The sequence below is a fragment of the Prinia subflava genome, chromosome 8, assembly GCF_021018805.1.
Source record: "Prinia subflava isolate CZ2003 ecotype Zambia chromosome 8, Cam_Psub_1.2, whole genome shotgun sequence".
Classification (NCBI taxonomy): Eukaryota; Metazoa; Chordata; class Aves; order Passeriformes; family Cisticolidae; genus Prinia; species Prinia subflava.
In genome coordinates this window covers 7024608-7044051 of record NC_086254.1, presented here as the reverse complement: position 1 = coordinate 7044051, position 19444 = coordinate 7024608, and the positions used below count along the sequence as shown (strand labels likewise).

The following is a 19444-nucleotide window of genomic DNA, read 5'->3' as shown; positions in this document are numbered from 1 at the left end:
CTCTAGGAGCACTGGAGGCACTTCAGGCATCGGGGGCACAGGAACCGGGGACACCAGGAGCACTGCGGGGGGCCACTAGTGACACTGGTGACACCGGGAGCACTGGTGACACTGGGGGGGCATTGGTCATACTGGTGACACCGGGAGCACTGGGGGGGCACTGGTGACACCGGGACCCCGCTGTGGCGCCGGCAGGGGGCGCTCCCGCGTCCCCGCCCCGCCGGCTTCCCGACCGTTTCCGTCCCACAATTCCCCGCGGCAGGGCGGCGCTCTGGCCCCGTCCCCGCTCTCTCTATGTCTCCGCGCTGTTCGCCAATGGCAGCGGGCACGCCTCGCCTTCCCGGCGTGCCCCGCGGCGCGCCGACATGGCGGCTCCCACGGCCGCGGCCACCGCCAGGGCCGCGCTCTGCGCCGCCGCTGCCGCCGCGGCGGGGCCGCTCCGGCTGGGGGCAGGTGCGCTGGGGCTGGGAGCTGGCGGGCGGGGCGCCGGGGCGGACCGGGAGGCCTTGTGGGGTGAGCGCTGCCGGGACGCTGCGTGTGCAGGTAGGGGCCGGCGCGATCTTGGTGTGGTTTCGGTCCGTTCTTGACATATTCGGTGTTTTCTTCCAGCTCGCCTCCCGGGGAGCTGCCGGAGCGGGAGCAGCTCGGCGCTGGGCAGGATCCCGAGCATTCCGAGCCCTCGGAGTGGGAGCAGCTCGGCTCTGAGCAGGATCCCGAGCATTCCCAGCCCCCGGAGCGGGAGCAGCTCGGCTCTGGGCAGGATCCTGAGCATTCCCAGCCCCCGGAGCGGGAGCAGCTCGGCTCTGGGCAGGATCCTGAGCATTCCCAGCCGCCGGAGCGGGAGCAGCTCGGCTCTGGGCAGGATCCTGAGCATTCCCAGCCGCCGGAGCGGGAGCAGCTCGGCTCTGGGCAGCCTCCTGGGCATCCCCGCCGAGGCCCCGCCCGCCGCTCTGGGCCAGCACCCGCCGCCCGTGGCCACCGACAAAGGTGAGTGGCGCCGGCTGCCGCCCCGCCCCGCGGCGATCCCGACCGCGGAGGGGTTTGGCAGCATCCGAGCTCCTCCTTTCCCCGGCAGAGGAGCAGAAGCGGCTGTTGGAGAATCGGCCGGACCAGCCGCAGAACCCCAGGGTGCTGAGGATCGCCATCATCGGCGCCCCCAACGCCGGGAAATCCACGCTCTCCAACCAGCTCCTGGGCAGGAAGGTGAAGCTGAGCTGGAGCTCGGGCTGTTTCCTCGGTTTGCTGGCCTGTCCTGGCTGTGTAATGTGTTTTATTAATTCTCTGCAGGTTTTCCCAGTCTCCAAGAAGGTTCACACCACCCGCTGCAAGGCCCAGGGGGTCATCACACACGAGGACACGCAGCTGGTGAGGCAAAGGGCAGGATTTGCTCATCTGTATCCTGTGGGATCACTTGTCCTTGCACAAAGATGGGGTTTTACCCTGGCCTCTCACTGCTGGCAAACTTGAGACATTTGTTTTTCCTTTTCTTAGATCATTCTGGACACGCCTGGCCTCACTAATCCCTTAAAAGCCAAGAGGTACCAGCACTGGTGTGGGGAGGGGGGTGTGTGCTGCCTGTCAGAAGTTGATAAAACAGGAATGTGATTTTCACTGTGCAAAGCCTGTAAAATAGGAGTGAGATGAATGCATAGTTTTAGCCTTATTTTGGTCTCCAAGATTTTTTTTGCTGTAATTTCAGTAGCACACAGAGCTGTGATGTCCCTTGAGCCTTTTTGTGTGTCATTCTGTGTATCTGCACATGACAAGGGATGTCACAACCCCTGAAGCAGCTTTGTGGCAGCTGAAGTGAGGGAAAACACTGGTTTTCCTCTACTTTGAGGGGAAGGAACAGAATTATAATGAAGTGTGTCTGGTTTACTCATTTGTATGTGTCTTCCAGGCATAAATTAGAAGAAGCCATGCTGACAGACCCGTGGGACAGCATGAAACATGCAGATTTAGGTGGGTTTTCAACTCCTTTTGGATCAAACCAAATCCTTTTCTGCCACCCAAGTTCCCAACTGTGGTATCTGGGTGTTTGCTGGCAGCACAGGCAGCCCAGGGAGGGTGAACAAGGAAGGAAGGGCAGGGAAAAGATCTGGACTGTTGAGCTGAGGAGGGGATAAGAACTGCCTGGTGCCAAGGGGAGGCACTTTGGGTTAATAATTGGGCTTGGACATTGAGGTTTAGCACGTGTGATGTCATTAGGGTGACATGGGTAAGCTGCATTTTAGTGTTTTTTCAATAAAATTCTTCTTTTTATGCCTTTCCTGAGGAGGGAAGTGACCCCAGACTCTAAAGCTCTGGAAAATGTGGATTCATCCTGTTTCCCTCCCTCTTTCCTGGCAGTCCTGGTTCTGGTGGACGTGTCGGATCACTGGACACGGAACTCTCTGAGCAAGGAGGTGCTGAAGTGCCTGTCTCAGTTCCCCCACATCCCCAGTGTCCTGGTCCTGAACAAGGTAAATCCTTCTTGTTCTTCCTGCCTTCTTCATGCACCCCCTGGCATCAGCACCGATGGGTTTTTGGGTCCCTGGTGTGTTAAAGGACACAGGTTTCCCCCTCTGCCCCAGAATATTGAGGGGGGTGTGTGTACCTGTTGCATGCACAAGCACCCCCAAATTTGTGCTGCTGTCTGGGGTTTAAATCCAATCCAGGTCAGGGAGAATCTCAGCAGAGCTGACAGGTTCTCAGTGTGTGTGCAAACTGTCCTGGCACTGCTGGCACACTCTGGCTTGGCCTCTGATCACAAACCTGCCCTGTCCTGCAGCAGCTGCTGCCCTGGGGGCTTTCCTCTGGCTCCTTCAGATCCAGGGCCCAGCTGCCCGCTTCATTCAGGATAAATCCTGCCACCTCTCTCTCTCTCTGACTTCAGGTGGATATACTGAAGAAGAAGTTTCTCCTGCTGGAAATAGCAACTGACCTGACAGAGGGAATTGTGAATGGAAAGAAACTGGAAGTGAAATCTGCAGCTAAACAGGATTCCAGTTCTTCAGCAAAGCCTCCCCTTCATATCACTCGGGCTTCTCCACCTGAAAGCAAGGCTCCAGGGTCTCCCTTTGGGCAGGAAAAGAGTCAGGCCCAGGAAGGCTCTGGTTTGGACAAGAGCAGTGACACTGGGGGTGCTGGCACAGGGGAAGCCCAAGTGCCAAAGCACCAGGAACCCGAGGATCTCAAAGAGAGAAAAGGCTGGCCACACTTCCAGGAGATCTTCATGCTGGCAGCTCTCCGTGGGGAGGAGGTGGATACCCTCAAGGTAACTCCAGTCTGAACCTGTCACACCTAGAGACTTTATACAGAGCCTCAGCTTCTGCTCCAGGCCTGGCATGAGGGAAAAGTGTCACGTGTCAACATGGGGTGTGTCCCTGCTCCATCTCCAGAGTTTTCTGGACAAAGTTTTTACCTGGGGCTCTCCAAAGAGCGGCTTGTTCACAATAATGAATCCACCCACTGCTGTCTCTCAGCTCCAGGGGTTCTGTGGGCTTCTGTGACTGTTACACAAGGCTCTAGGGAGGGGTTTCAGAGCTTCCCTTTCTCCTTTCCCTGCCCTGATGCCAGGCCAGCAGCTCTGTGCAGGAGGAGCACAGGGGTGTTGGCACTGTGTAGGTGACACGTGGCAGCTGATGGGGGGTGCTGTCCCCACAGAGGTACCTCCTGATGCAAGCCAAGCCAGGCCCTTGGGAATTCCACAGCGACGTCCTGACCAACCAGTCACCTCAGGAGATCTGTGATAATATCATCAGGGAGAAGGTCCTGGAGTACCTGCCCCTGGAAGTGCCTTATGGAGTGACTCAGGTGGGGAGTGTGCACAGGCAGACTTGGCCATGAGCTGTTTCTATTGGGAATTTCGGGCTGTGTGATGAGAATCCCTTTGTTTGGATCTGCCAGACGCTGTGGGGTGTCTCAGTATTTGCACCTCAGGTGTGCTCTAAGACCCTTTCTGTGTGTGAAGGGGTCACCCCTGTGTGCTGGTGTCTCCAGGGAAGTGGTGCTTGGGATTCCTGAGGATTTTCCAGAATTGCTGAGTGCTCCCTTGCTGTTGCAGGTGACGGAGATTTGGGAAGAAGGAGAATGTGGGGAGCTCCTCATCATGCAGAGCCTCCTGGTGCCAAGGGAGTCTCATAAAGTGAGTGAGGGGGGAAAGATGGCATGCTGGGGAGGGTGAAGGGAGGTTCCTCAAGTCCAACACGTGCATCCTTGCTGTGATCTCTCCCCCTCTTCTTTGGAAAAAGCCATGTACCCAATACTGGTTGTTCAGTAGCAATTTACACCTTCCCAAATTTGCCTCATGGTTTAATGTTGGAATTTCCCTCATTGCTTCTGTGGCTGCACGGTTCTCCTGGGCAATGTAAGGGTGAGTTTGATGATGTTTTCTCTGGGTTTTAACACAGAGGATGTTGATTGGAAGAGGAGGAAAGGTCATCAGCAAGATTGCTCGGGAGGCTGGCCAGGACCTGATGAACGCTTTCCTGTGTGATGTCCACCTGAAGCTCAAGGTGGAGGTGAAGGGTTGAGCCCTTGGTGTGTTTTAACAGCCCTTGAACTCTCTGATCATGTGGAGAAACCAGTCCTGGGGGTATCCTGGCACCTTTGTTCAATCCAGAAATAGAGGATGATGGAATCACCGCAGTGGGATGAAGTGGAATATAAAATCTCCAGACCTTCTGTGGCATCTGAGCTGGGGACAGACACTGGAGAATCAGCTGCATTCATGATTCTGGTACTGCATTTCCAGAGCTGCCACCATTTCTTTTGGGCTGTGTCTCATGTCCTTGCTCTCAAATATTTGTACATGGAAGTTCAGGAGCATCTCCTGCCTTGTAGCAAACAAAGGGTCCAGTGAAGGATCATCAGCACAGGCTTGTAATCTCTGCTGAAGGCTGAATCTGGTCACACAGGAGGATGAAGCCCCTCCAGCTCACCTGATGGTCTCATGTTGAGTTTTCTCCCTGCCCTGTTGAAGTTGGTGGGTGTAGGGAGCCAGTTTTAGGGATTTGCTGGCAGCTGGAACATCTGTAATGCCTGACTGGCTGTTCTGTTGTACAAAACCAGCATGGATCCACTTTTTAGAAATTCGAGTAGTTTATTTTATCAGTTATTTCCAAGTCCTCACTCGTTACACCAGGGTCACAGATACAAATACAGAAGCTGTTGCAGCTAAAGAAAACCCCAAAGTGGGAAGAGCAGCAGGTTCTGCAGCTCAGGGGTAGCAGAGAGCACCTGGCACAGGTGAGGCTGGAGGAGCAGGGCTGGCTCTGCAGAGCCTTTGGCGTGGTGGAGTCTGGCACCACATGTGTGTGCCTGGACCTGGTGTTTGGGGCTTGTTTGGTCTCTTTTGTGAGGCGTTTGGAGCACTGGGTACCTTCCTGCTAGAAATGCAGATAAATCTCCATGTGCAGTTACAAATTATCATCCCTGAAGGAAGAAAACCCCAGCAGTGAACAGATTGGGAAGGGTCTGGAACCCAAACCTGCTCAGCCCCTTGTCCCTCTCTGGTGCATTGTGAAAGGGATGTTTTACCCTTCTGCTGAAGAATTCTATCTGGAATGGGAGATCAGCTGAAAACTGGGTTGGGAAACTTCCACAGAGTGTCCTTCCTTGTTTCCCAGGAGCAGGGGGTGCTGTGGTCCCTTGAATGCTGCTGTCCAACTTTTACATTTCCCTTCCAATAAAATGAGGTCCCAGCACAAGTGATTGTTCTCTCTTTTATTCCTCCCTGGCAGCCTGACCTCACAGCCACCACCTTCCCTCTGTTTTATTCCAGCTCAAACCAGGGCACTTTCATGTCATTCCTCCTTCCCAGCTGAGCTTAGATCCCCTTTCCTGAGCTGAGACTTCTGAGGGTCGCACCTTGTAGGGGGAAAAGCTGGGTAAGCAGGGTCAGAGGGGTCTCATGCCATGGGGTACAAGGGGAAGCTGTCCCCTCTGTGGCTGTGCCATAGGAGGGGTCAGGGTCACCCTGTGCTGCCCCAGAGCTTCGTCCCAGGCTGCTTCCAGGGATGGAGCTGAGTGCCCAGAGCAACAGCCACTCCTGGGGGCAGTGGAAATGCTCTTGGCATGGGGAGGGGTGAACTCTCTCACCTTCCTGACCTGCAGCTCCTTAACGAGCTTTGAGAATTAGGTTAATTATCCCATTGCAAGCCCATGGCAGGGATGCAAATCATCGCTTCCCTGCGGAAAAAAACTTCACAAAGGAGCGTGGGGGAGTGCCTGTTGAGACCTCGGTGTGGGCAGCACCGGAGCTCTGTCAGAGCTCTTTTTGTGCCCCCTTCCTGCCCCACCTGCATCTCCCTGCCCACCCCCGTGTTCCTTCGTGTCCTCCCTGTGCCTCGGCCATGACCTCGTGTCCTCCGTGTGTCCCTCCCTGTTCCCCACATGTCCCCTTCACATCCTCCCTGTGCCCCCCCATGTCCTCCCTCATGTCCCCCATGTCCCTCACTGTGTACCCGAATGTCCCTCCCTCATACCTCCCCAAATGCCCCCCAATGTCCCCCCCCATGTCCCTCACTGTGTACCCGCCATGTCCCTCCCTCACGTCCCCCAATGTCGCCCCCATGTCCCTCAGTGTGTACCCGCCATGTCCCTCCCTCACACCCCCCAATGTCGCCCCCATGTCCCTCACTGTGTACCCGCCATGTCCCTCCCTCACACCCCCCAATGTCGCCCCCATGTCCCTCACTGTGTACCCGCCGTGTCCCTCCCTCACGCCCCGCGCTGTCCCCGCCGTTCCCTGCACTACTCCCGGTTACCGGCAGGGGGCGGCGCGGCGCTGCCCCCCCCATTTCCCCCATCCCGTCCCTCGCTCCCGTGGCCGCGGGGCCGCGCGTGCGCGGGGCGGGGCGGGCGGCGCGCGGGCCGCGCGTGCGCGGGGGCGGCTGCGCAGCCAGCACGGCCGGGGCGGGCGGCGGCGGCGGCGGCGGGGCCGGGCGGGCACAGCGGCGGCGGCGCCATGAGGCCCGGGCAGGGGCACCGAGAGTAAGTGCGGCACACGGCGGGAGCGAGGGCGCGGCCCCACCGTCACCTCCTCCTCCTCCTCATCGTCATCATCCTCGTACTCCCCCTCACAGCGCGGCGGGACCGCCGCGGTTCATACCCCCCCCACCATTGTCCTTCCCGGGTGTCCCCTCCCCTCCGCCCGCTGAGGCATCACCGGTGTGGCGACCCGCCCCGTGTCGCGACACCCGCCTCCTGTCGCGACAGTGGCTCCCAGCCCGCCTCCCCGGGGTCTCCCCCGCTCAGCGCGGGGCTCCCAGGCCCCCCGGTAGCCCCGGTGCCCTCGTTAGCTGCCCCTGGGTACCGCGCACACGGCCCGGGGTCGCGATAGTGCGTCAGCCATCGCGACAGAAGTGCCGTCAGGGGGAAGGGGGGATTGCGGTCGCAGTGCGAGCACATCCTTTGTGTGATTCTTTCCCAAGAAAAGTGTCTTTTTGCAAGAGACTCGCAAGAGGCTGGCTTGGGCTGCAAGGGACCTCAAAGCCCATCTTTCCCATGGGCAGCGAACAGGTATCGTCAGTAAATCATCCGTCGTTTTTATTCCCAACCAAATTTCAAGTGTGTCTGAAGAAGAAGAAGAAGAAAACTGCAGAGCTGGACTCCAGTTCTCAGTCCACTCGTGCAGCAAAGTACTGAGATGGTTTCGGTTCTGCAGCGTGTGAGCCTCCCCGACCAACACCTGCGAGGGCTCACCTGCGTCTCTCAGCCTCCCTTGGTAGCACTAGGTACAAGTTTAGGATAAATCACAGATGCAGGTTGGTTAGTTCAACCAGAATTTGTTCTGCTCACTCCTTACTACAGTCCTTAATTTTTCCGTAGTCACATTCTCAAGAAAATATAAGTTTTTCTGGGAAACTTTTTGCAGCAATACTTTTTTTCTCTTTATTGCACAATCCCGGTTCTTTGTTGCTCGGGTCGCTGCGGGAGAGGAGGGAGCTGGGAGCTCTCAGGAGATGAGGTTGGGTTCCTAAGTGATGTCATTTGTGCTGGAGCAACGGTAGTGACTTTGTGATGGAATAAATCCTCCTGGACGTGTTGGGGCTTTGTGACTCTGCATGTGTGTGTGTGTGCACTGTGGAAACTTCGTCTGATTCAGCAGCCAGCTGAGAAAATTCTGTGTTCCATAGGCAGTGAGGGAATAGGGTGATGGGAGTTGCATTTTCCTTTCAGCCTGTTTATTTCTGATCAGGGCTTTTTAAGAATTTGAACTTGTTGGAGTTTGTTCATTTAAGTGGGTGCATAAAGCAGTGGGTAGAGATGATGTTCGAGGGTCTTACAGGTGTTAGAGGTGGAGAGAGCAGAGTTTTGCAGCCAGCAGCAGTGAAGGATTCAGGGAGAGTTTTTAGGTGGGTCTGGTGTCCTGTAAAGCCAATCCAGAGGGTCTGGAGGCTTGGAAAGGGAAAAGCAGTGATGACAGAAAGCAAACTTAAAAGCCCATGCACTCACTATTAATTTTCAGCAGAGGAAGGTTTGGATCAAAAGCAAGTAAGAATCAGAGGGTAAGGTTTGCAATTAACACAGAATCTGAGCTTTCATGAAGAAATGCTTCCATAAACGAAAAGGCTATTTATTTTCTAAATGATATTTACACTGGGTAGAGTTTCTGAGGTGAAGAAATGAGAATTGCCCCTTGTCTGGGGGATCACAGTTCGGGCAGGAGCTGCAAGAGGAGTTGATGAATTTGCTGTAATTCACAGGCATCGCTTCAAATATTTTCAATATTTCTCAACTATTTTAAGAAGCTGTATTGAATTGCAGCCCAACCAGCCTGATAGTCTGGAGAGAGGAAGGATGCGTATTGCTGGAGCAAGAATTAAGCAAAAATAGATAAATCTGACATAATGGATGACAAGGGAAAGCTGATTGCTGAAAGATGCTGGCATGCTCTGTTTTTGCATGCTTGGCATATATTCTGTTGTGTTACATGGCTTTTGAAGTGTAAAAAAAAAATGAAAGAAATCTCATTTTGTGCTGAGATAAAAGAAAAGGCAGGTGCTTAAATTCTGTTAAGGATCAGCTTTGATACTGACATGAAGTAGTGACCTCGCTTGCATTTACCCCCCTGTCATTTTGTGAACTTCTCAATTGAATAAATAATTCACTTAGCACCAAATAAATGCCATTTAATAAGATGGTATTTTTGATCCCCTTTCACTTCACATTGCAAACAGTTTCACACTTTTTCAGCTTGAGCACAGCCTGGGGTGCTATTTCTGTTAATAACATTAAAAATATGTTGGAGAATGTCCACATAGTATTGTCTTTTCTCCAAATGTGAAATTAAGGAACCGTCGTGTTCTCTGCAGCTTGGATATTTGCCTTCATTTAAGCCTTATTTGTATTTGTTTCAAGTTGTCCTCTGATAGATAAGCTTTTATATCTACGCTTGCTTCTGGGAACTGTTACCAGATCAAGAGGAGAAGTAAGGATTTTTGTCAAGGACTGAAGTATCTCTGTTTCCCAGAAGCTCAGACAGTGTGCAGGAGTCTCAGCTTGTGTCCTCTGCTGCTCTTGCTGAAATGCCTGGATGTGGGATAGAAACTTTTATCAGTGTTTCCAGTGCAATGTTTTACTTTTTCACATTGGTTTGCCCATTCATTTTTTACTCTTCTTTGGTTTTGATCATTGTTACTGGCCGGCAAACAGAGATGGGGAGAGGAGCAAGCAGAAGGTTTTACCCTGGCTGGTCCCATTCCAAAAGCCTCCATCATCAAAACATTTTATATCTTATAAATTCCTGGCTCACTCGTCTTCAGTGAGGTAACAATAAGGAGAGTCACAGGTTTATGAAGTAAGAGGTAAAGTAACTTGCAGGATTCTGGGATTTATGGAGTTGCTAAATACACCACCAAGAACGTAGCCACAGCCTGATTTGTTTGAGTTGTTTAACAGATGATCAGCACTTTTAAATAATTGCTTTAAGAACATGTAGTTCACTGAAATGCTACACCCAGCAGGTGAGTAACAGGTCACTCTGGTGTGTAGTAGTACACTGCATGCAGCCTCTTCAGAGGCTTTTTTTGGGGAAAGATGCCCCTCAGCATGAGGAAAGGTTTCACAATTTTCTGCACCTGTAATGAGTCTGTCACCCCACCCTTTCCAATTTTCAGCATTTGAAATGTTTAAACAATTTTAAATGTTCTCAAACTAGGAAGTGAAGTGAGTAATTGAATTTTTTATTCCTTGTGTGGTATGCCACATTGCCATTTTCCCATTGTATTTTGTGACTCGTGTTAAAATCTTTACCACACAGATCTTGGAGCAATTTTTTCTTTTAATTGCAGATCGTTACTTTGACTGCAAATGCTAAAATGAGTTTGTCACATTATTCATCTTTCTACTTGAAAAAAAAGAAAAGCTTTCCAAATACTGATTGAGGAACAGAGCTCCTGAGCAGGCATTCTGCTGGCTGATGTCCAGAAAAGTTGTTCTGAACTTTACCCAAAGATATTTTTCCAAGGAATTGTAATCTTTCAAAAGCTGATTTTGCTGTCCAAGCAGGGCATAGCTGGAGCTGACAGAGACCTCTGTGTTCATCTGCTGCTGGTTTCTATGTTTTTAGTAATTTGATTTAAATGAGCATTTGAAAAACCAGCAGCTGTAGCTCATGGCTGATCCAACCTTATAGATCCTATAGGTCCCTTTTCCTTATTTCAGCACATTCTGTCTGGGTGTCTCTCCATGCCTCCCCACTCATTTTGTACTTGTTCTGTTGTTGCTATAATTATTTCCCCATTGTGCTTAAGAATTATTCTTCCTTTATGTATTCCCATTGCTTAACTTGTTTATGCTGTGTGTGAAGATTAGTCCAAGTTTCCAGCGTTTCTGAGGAAAATGGTGATATTTCATTCTTGGAATAATTTCTCAGGAATGCAGTTTGGCTGCAGTGTGGATTTGGTGGGGAATAGTGGGGGTGTAGCTCTTGGGGATGAAAACTGGGAAAGATTTTTCATGTGAATCCCCAAGTCCCGTGCAGGGATTCTGGAGTGCTTGGAATGTGTGGAGCACTGGGATGTTGATGAAGATGACTGAGCTGTTCCAGGCTTTTAAATAGATGCACTGATGGGTGTACTAGGGGGAAATGTTTTAGAAAACAGGTTCTCTGTAGATGCAACATTTCTGAGACAAACCTTTAAGTACAACTCTGCTGAATTAGGTGACAGATCCTGCCTGCAGCAGGTGTGGGTCCTGTAGGATCTTCGGTGGGCAACGAGTGCTAACACTGAATTTCTTACAGTGTCTGTAGTAAAGGTGATGTAGAAAAAGGTGAACCATGAAAGTGCAGCTATTTTTAGTATTAAAGGGGAAAAAAAAGCAGTCAGAAAATGATCTACTAAGTGATACATTGCTGACGTCTGTAGTGCAGCCAACCCAATTAAGGTGCCGTATATTGTTTCCAGCAGGATTCTGATTGTTTCTAATTTGGGAACCACGCGAGAGCAAGTGGAAATAGGTGAAGCACAGTGCTCTGCTCTTCAGAGTGGATCTAGCATCCTGTTCTCTGTAATTTCCCTCCTCATACTGGGACAGTCTCCCTGGCCTGGCTAAGGTGGGAGCCACACATGTGAAAAAAATACTGCTGTGTGTTTTTATTGGTAAAATATCCCATAAGTCAGAGTTGAGCGCGGTGGATTCTTTTCTCATTTCCTGGCCCCAGCATATCCTTTGCTGTATCCTGCTGTCCCCCTCGTTGCCTTCATGTTGTTAAACTTGGAGTGTGCTTGTTGGAGGATGTGTGTCTCACAGTCCTGCCCTTTCCTGTGGCTGTCCCTTGCCAGTCATTTTGTTCCTCTCCATAGGCAGTTTCTTCAAGGAAAACACTTTGAAAAATATGTTAAGGTGACTGTCTTGAGCCAATGCCACATATATCTATGTATATATGTATAGCTATAGTTTAAATTCTGTTGGAAGGAAATCTTTGTGTGAACCTTTTTCAAAAAATTATGCAGATGCTCCCACTCTCCAAAGTAAACTTCCTCCTCTGCTTATCTTTTTTTAAACCTGGAATGAAAAACAGCATGTCTTCTTAACATCTGGAAAGGGGAGCTCTTCATGCCTACTTTATATTCTTTTATCCAGCATTGTTCTTTGTTCATCCGTCTGTTCTGGCACTGGTTTTCTTAATTTGTTGTCTCCTAAGCTGAAGGAATGTCATGTGCTTTGGTTTTGTTGTGAACAGGGAAAATTAGGGATTTGCTTGCCCTTCTCTTCCAGCTCATCAGTGTGTTCTGATTCTGGGTTGGGTTTTATTTTCTTCAGCTACAGCAAAGCCCTCAGCTTTTGCCTGGAATGGGTGGTGTGTTCCTGGAGCTGGTAATTCGTGCATCCCTTGACTTTAAATTGTTCACAGCTCTGCTGAGCATTTGTGAATGAGCATGGAGAAAAATCAATATATGAAAAAGCCAGAGTAGGGAGGGAAAACAGCTCTTCCAGCACCTTTTCCTGGTCACACCATTGCCTGATTTAGTTTTTGTGTCTGTGAACTCTTTAGTGTTTAAATTTAGAAATGGATTGTTTTGGAACAAGTCACTTTTGAGATCGTTTCCAGGAGATTTGTGTGTAATTTAATCCCATTCAAGTTTGCTGCTCTCTGATCTGCTTGTTCTGCAAGACTTCAGGTTCTCTATTTCCCTGTACCTCTCCCACTGTATTGTACAAATCTGTTTCCAGTCACAATGGCAGCAGCATTTATGAATCTTTTTATCCCTTTTCTAGTCCCTGTTTCTATTCATTGACAAGGTGGTGTTTCTTATAATAACCTGGACATCTAAAAAATGTAACTTCAATGTCTCTGAAGGATCTCATTAGTGATTATTATTCAAATACTTTAGAAATTGAATGTGTGTAGCCTAGAAATTAGCCTGAATAACATATTTAGTATTTCTGCTGTATATTCTCTTATATTTACTATTAATTTCCAACACTGCTTAGTTTAATATTTCAGGGCATCTTTTTACTTAGAGCTTATCAATGAGTGAAGTTGCTGATGAAGAACCAAAAAAAATTTCTTCTCAGAATGTGACAGTCCAACATAACATCTCAACCACTTGAATTTAAGTTGAGACAGGAAAGAATTAAGATTTTTCCATACTTCCATCTAGTGTGCATGTGGGAAATTGCATCCATGGCTAAAATCCCAGCCATTCTCTTAGCAGTTCCAGTTGGGCAAGGATCATCATCCACTGGTCTTTGTTAAGCATTTATTGCTGATGAACTGTCAGGTTTGAGGTCCAAGTATTTTTGTGATGTCCATAAAATGGTGACGTTTGAGAAAAATCACCCTTCACCATGTGGTGTTCGTGCTCTCCTTCAATGTGTTCTGCTTTATTTACTTGTCACTCTGTGCTAGGATTTCAGCTGCTTGATTTATGAATTATTGCTATTGAAATAAAATTAAAGTGGCTGTTCAGTTATTTAAGAGCCAATTAAATCTGATTTTATTCTGATGTAACATTTCCAGTGAAAGGGCATAAAACACAGTCTGTGGGGGAAAGTTAGATCTAAAAATGGTTAGTGTTTATTTTTTATAATCTGTCCTTTCGACAGCTTGACTTGGCAAATAAAATCCTTTGCAATCTCACAGCAGTGACTGCAGATGTTAGAAATTGCTCTGTCTAAGAAAATAAAACAGGTTTGGTGCTTTCAGTAATCCTTATAAACCTTTAGCTTTGGCTGCTGGTTGGAGAATGTATCCAGCCAGGAGAAAGGAATTTGCAAAGCTTTTGGTGAATATAATTTATTTTCCAGCCTTTAGTGACTTTGAAAGGTAGAAACAAAGGGTCTTTTGGGACCAACATTTCTCAAATCATGGGCTGTGCTGTCCTGAGGGATCAATGTTAGAATTAGTTGAGTTTCCAGTATCAGATTGTGCTAATTACTGTGAGGTCCCACTCACAGGGGACACTCAGGACGAGATGCTTTGAGAAGTGCAGCCCAAGAACCTCATTCATGCATGGACAGAGAAGGGTCATTTGTATTGTACTGGAGAGCCAAATTCACTCTTCAAAATCTGCTGGGGCACGGACATTCCAAAAAACTAAAGTCACCAGAAAATATCCTGCCAAGACTAGTAGTCCTGAATTTAAATACCAATAAATACAGCAAGTGAATTAGCAGGTACTTTTCATTACATGTGGCAATTAAAATGTGTCTCTTGATAGTGATATTTCTTACTAGGGGAAATGACAGTGCCAATCCCAGTTTTATTCTGATAATTTCACACTGTACATGATGTCCTCTGTGGGTATGGAGGGTGCTGGCTGAGCCTGTTTTGATATGAAGAGCCTGGTTTGCCTTATTTTTTTATTAAAAATAAATCATACTGATGTGGATGTAATTTTATTTGTGACTAGACAAGCCTGCACTAGCCAGCTCTCAGGTTTGTGGCGTCTGTCTCCAACAAGATCATAGATATGGAGAAAATGATTTATTTTAGTATCCAGTGCTTAGATAAAACTCTGGTTTTGTGCAGATGGCACTGAAAGGATAACATGTAGCTCGGACAAATTTGTATAAACCACCATATATTTCTACTAGAATCCAAATCTTCAGTACATCAGTAATATTGAGGTTTATATTTTTGTGCTAACCTGGGTTTTTTTGGTGTATAGAATTAATTGCTGAGTGTAGAGGTTAGTGGGGATGGTGTCCTCTTGTCTGGCTGCTCTGAGCATCTTGGAGGGTCCTTCCAGCCTGGCACTCTGAAGAGCTGCTGGGAATTGTCTGGTTGACCTTGGAGAATACTTTGGGGTTTTGGGATGGAAAACATAGAGGAGTGTGAGGGTGCTCAGCTTTTTGGAGAGGGTTGGAGATGGCACAGGTGTTTGGGAGGGACCTGCTCCTCCCTCAAAGGCTTTTATAGAACACTTTAGTAGAGCACAATCAAATTCTGATGGCGGCACTAATTCTAAATAAGTGTTTGCTAAACAACGTTAATGGATTTAAAATGTTTTTAGGAATAGTTATTAGTCCTTCAGTCTCGTATGGTGAAGGGAGTTTAGTCTCGATGGGGGGCTGCCATTTTAATGCTTCCTGGCAGGAGGCCTATTTTGATCATGCAAATTAGGTTGGGAAAAGTAGGCTAAGCCATTAAAAAGTAGGAGAGATCATGAAATTTTAAATTTTTAAGGTGACTATTTTTCTAATTATTAACATTTTTGTTATAATCATTTGCGTATGTCACTTCATTTCCCTTAATTCTCACGTCCTCATCCCATAACTGTCAGCCTCAATGCTCGTTGCTCTTGCATCCACCACTCCAAATGGAAGCCTCAGTCCACTGGCTATTTTATTCCCAGCAAGGTGCTTGGAAATACTGCCATGTGGTGTGTTTTGTTGTATAATTAGAAATGCAGATACAGTCATTTTACTTGCACCATGGTTAATTTTTTCCTATTCCGTTAACATTAATAGGGACTGAAGGTTAAGCTTACGTAAACTCCGGATATTTGCAGGGTTCTTGTTGGCAAGGGAATTCATTCTGGGAAGTGGGAAAGTGGCACATGGGTGAGGATTGGAGGCAATTCCAGAGTTCCAGAGAAGGCTGGATCTCAGGTGGGGTTTTCACCAGGATCTCATCAGGGTTTCATCTTCCCCACCAGTTTCTGGGCAGGAGGATGGGGTGACACAGCACTAATGGAACCCAGGGTCCCTCTGGGGTGTGGGGAAGAGCCCCCTGTCCCCCCCAGGAGCCACATGGATCCTGCATCCTGCAGGAATTCTGCAGCCCATCCCTCACATCCCGCTCCTCCGGGCAACAAATGTGTCGGCAAAACAACTGCCTTGGTGCCCATAGGCTTGCAAGCTTCATTTAGTCCTATTAATTTTTAATAGAAAATTAATATTAAGCCAGCATACTTTGAGCATGGCTTTGCCTGTGCCCAGAAAGACCCTCAGCTCATATTTGATACTTGCTTTGGAGTGTTGGATCCTGCAGGAACAGGACCCTCCTGGAGCAGTATGGGCTTAGGAGCAGAGGGATGTGGTCACACCTTCAGCAAGTACAGTAGCAGGGACATGTTCCACCTCAGTGGTCACAAATGTTGGTTGGATTTCAATTCTCTCTCTCTAAAAGGGGTATTGGGTGTGCCATGCATGGATAAACAGAGAGGAACTGGGCATTTCCAGCTAAAAATGTGCAACAAATGTATTTGTGTCAATTATCACTGCGCTGACCCGACTGGAGTCTGAAGGAAAATGCCAACAATTGGATATCAATTTCACAAGGACTTCAGTAAATACTAATATATGCAATTTAGGGTGGATGTTGTGCAAAAAAAAGCATATTTTTAATTGGCATTTTCAGCTTTGCTATAGTTGGATGTTCTGCAGCCTCCAGAACAGTAAACTCGAAACAGGAAGGTCGACTCTTGGAGCTGATGGTATCTTTGTCCTTAAGAGAGATTCTGGGAAAGTAAGCTGCATTCCTTAGCTCTTGCAACCCTTTAAAATTGTTTTTTCTCACAACCTTAGCCTGATCTTATCACCTAAGTAATTGTTGCATCATATTTGCTTTATTCTCCCTACTGGGATGTCAGATAATTGCTTTATACCTTTTAATGGAAAGTGTTTGGGAAGCCTGTTACCTCCGGGACATAGATGAGCAGTGCAGCAACTATTGCAACAGTTGCATTTATCCCATTTTTCTGAAGCTGGATGGGAATCCAGCAGGAGAAGGCTTGGGTGGCTGGCACCTTCTCTAGAATTGAGCAGCAGCCATAAAGTTACTTGGTGTTTTAAACCCCATCATAAAAGTAAAGCTGCCAGCTCTGCTGTGCCTCGTGTTTGGGTATATCTCATCTGCGGTAATATTCAGCCAGACTTTTCCTTGTGAAGTAGTATTGTAGGGTATTAATTATTCATAGTCAGTTTAATTCTTCTTTCTTGCATATTTAATTGTAATAGCATGCTGTATGTCACAGTGATTTCCCAGAAGAACTGTACACCAAAGGCAAACCATTCAGGTATATAGTCTTAAATACGTCCGTGCTAATCTTTGTTGTTTAATTTTGGAGCAGAATGGGATGTTATCAGATGTTTCTTGCAGGGAAACAATTATGCAAAATCATGATTTCGCTTAATCTTTTCAGCTGAAATTTTCGAGCTGAAATAGCTGGTTTGATTTCCACTGATGACGTTTACGTTGTCTTGCTTATTTTATGAGGAAAAAACGCTTAATGGGAGGGAGGACGTGACTTTTGTTTTCTTCTCTGAAGCAGGGGAGCCTTTATCAAAGACTTTGGAAGTGTCAATCGATTCCTTGCAGAAGATGAAGGAAGGGAATAAGATTTTTATTGAGTTTTTTTCAGTGATCAGAATAGCAATGCCAAATGCTTGTGTGATTAAGATTTTTTTAAACATTTTTTTTTAACGACTAGGATGGGCTCTTAGTGCTTGATGTGAGAAAATATTGGAGGCACAGGAACTGCAAATGCATTCACAATTTGATTTGCATTACCCTCCTTCCAGAGCTGTTTCTCGCTTGTAAGACACTTGCTGAAGCCGAATCCCTCGTGTTTGGAGAGCAGGATTGTTCTCGGAGATTTACCGTAGGAGTTTAAACTTCTGAAAAATCTGTTTACAATGTGTCTGAACTGGAGCATAGAGGACACAGTAGAGACTGTTATCTGTTTACTGCTCAGATAAGGAGGTGGAATAGATTGCTGGCCTGTTTCTGAACTCTGCTTAATGAATGGTTGCTAGGCAAATTGCATCTCAATCAGCTTAATCCTCAAGATGTCATTTACAGGTCTGCTCTTTGTGAGGGCCAGAACCGTGCGCTTTCAAACTGCACAGGCCAGAAATTGCTAGCAAAGCAGCTTAGAATAGCTTGTTCAAAAATTCAGTGTACATGTGCTGCTGAGCTGCCCAATTTAAAGTGCCTGTTGTCGCAGGGCTGTCACTGCCTGGCCACGCGCGAGATGAAGCGTGCGGTGATAGACAGGAGGCAGCAGCATCCTTAGCACCGTTTCTGGATCAGCACAGCCCACACCACCACGTTTTGGCACTGGATTAACGTGAAAGAAAGCGTTTCTAAATGGGGACCGCACTGCTGACGTGATGAAAGGTATTTCTGCTTTGGCTGAGTTCGCTGGGAGCCGGGTGTGAAGTTGAGGTGCGTACGTGGGACGCGGTTAACAGGTGGAAATGGGTGGTGGTGTCACCTGGCACGGGACAGGGAGCTGGGGCTGGCCTTGGTGAGAGAGCTGGAGTCGGGAGAGGGCACAGGCTGGTTGTGTGAAAGCTCCATCCTGCCTCTGGAATGTTGAACTTTCTCCTGCGGCATCAGGCGAGAGCCAATTAATCGCATATGCTGGCATGTGGGATGCCCACATACATTAGGCTCATGGTCTAGTCCAAAAGAAAAAGTTTCCTTATATAGTTAAGCTTTAACAGTCCCTTTGTAAAGAAAGATAACAAGATACTTGTTTTTATTGGTTTCCCAGGACAGCTATTAATCTTGTTGCGGGCAGTGCATTGTTCTTTCCATGGCTACACCTTCCTTTCCTTTGAAATACATTCTCTGAGTGCTGTGTGTCATGACACCAAGCACTCTAAAGGCAAACTGGAAAAGGCTGGACTTGTTGAATACAAAAGGCATTTTACAGTTGTTCATGGTCACCTTGTGCTGATATGAAATGTCCTTCACGTGACACGGTTATTAAAAATACAGGTGTGAGCGTAGTGAGTGAACTTTGCAGTACTTGCATAGTTGGGTTGCGTGCAGCTTTTGTCTTATTCAAAAATACTGGGGGATTTTAGGAAAAATGCCATTAAAACATTGAGAGCCTCTCCAAATAAAACATAAATAAAATATTCCACCTCAGTCACAGGCAAAATGACAGTGGTGCTTGCATTGCTATGCTGTGGATGAGAAGAGGGCTGTCGAACAGAAGACTTTGTGATCAGAGAGTGCTTTTCATGCAAATGAAGATTTTATTACATGCTGCTGAATCAGGGGCTTGTGTAGCGAGAACAGCACAGAAGTGATAAGATCACTTTGTCATAGCTTGAAATTTTGCCCAGCGTGTCTTTCAGATTGCTGAAACGGGCAAGAAACACTCTTGTTAAGGGCACAGCAGTAACTGATACAATATTTGGGGGGTAGGGCTGTTGTTTCGGGGTAGAGTGTGTCTGCAGGGTTCTGCCACATGTCCACTGCCCTGACTGCACAGCAAGGAGGAACTGCAACCTGTAGGTCACCCTGTGCAGCAGCAAAGTCCTAAAAGCTCCTGTTCCTGATGGGATCCCTGTTCTGCTCTGGCTCAATGGGTACAGAATCTCTGTGCTGCAAGCCAGGAGCTGTTAGCTCTGATCAGAGCAGAGCTGTCCATCCTTTTGGCTGGGATAGCCTGTGTTGCCCATTCCCAGCTCCTGCAGGGGCTCTCTGTGCATGTTCTGGGGCTGTATTTTGCTGCAGAAGGCACCCATCCAGAACTGCCTCTGTTGGGTT

General features: G+C 48.0%; 2 protein-coding genes across 4 annotated transcripts in view; both read left to right on the top strand.

Annotated features, from left to right (window-relative positions):
* The first annotated feature begins 312 nt into the window (after window positions 1-312).
* Window positions 313-5685, top strand: ERAL1 (Era like 12S mitochondrial rRNA chaperone 1). 2 transcript variants are annotated; one of them, XM_063402658.1, is made up of 12 exons: window positions 314-453; window positions 610-649; window positions 752-987; window positions 1076-1203; window positions 1288-1365; window positions 1492-1538; window positions 1901-1962; window positions 2350-2462; window positions 2876-3256; window positions 3646-3795; window positions 4046-4126; window positions 4392-5685. In XM_063402658.1, exons 1-12 carry the CDS (start codon window positions 366-368, stop codon window positions 4512-4514), a joined length of 1527 nt encoding a protein of 508 aa, XP_063258728.1. In that variant the 5' UTR covers window positions 314-365; the 3' UTR covers window positions 4515-5685. The 2 variants fall into 2 exon arrangements, with proteins under 2 accessions (XP_063258727.1, XP_063258728.1); XM_063402657.1 differs by having other exon boundaries at window positions 313-453; window positions 610-987.
* A 1162-nt stretch (window positions 5686-6847) lies between these two features.
* The window catches only part of FAM222B (family with sequence similarity 222 member B), a 36415-nt gene continuing 23818 nt past the window's right edge, over window positions 6848-19444 (top strand). Inside the window, exon 1 of one of the 2 annotated variants that reach the window (XM_063402648.1) lies at window positions 6848-6975. The gene's annotated coding sequence lies outside the window, so the exon portion shown is untranslated. The remainder of the gene's footprint in view (window positions 6976-19444) is intronic. The other variant, XM_063402646.1, reaches the window with a different exon arrangement.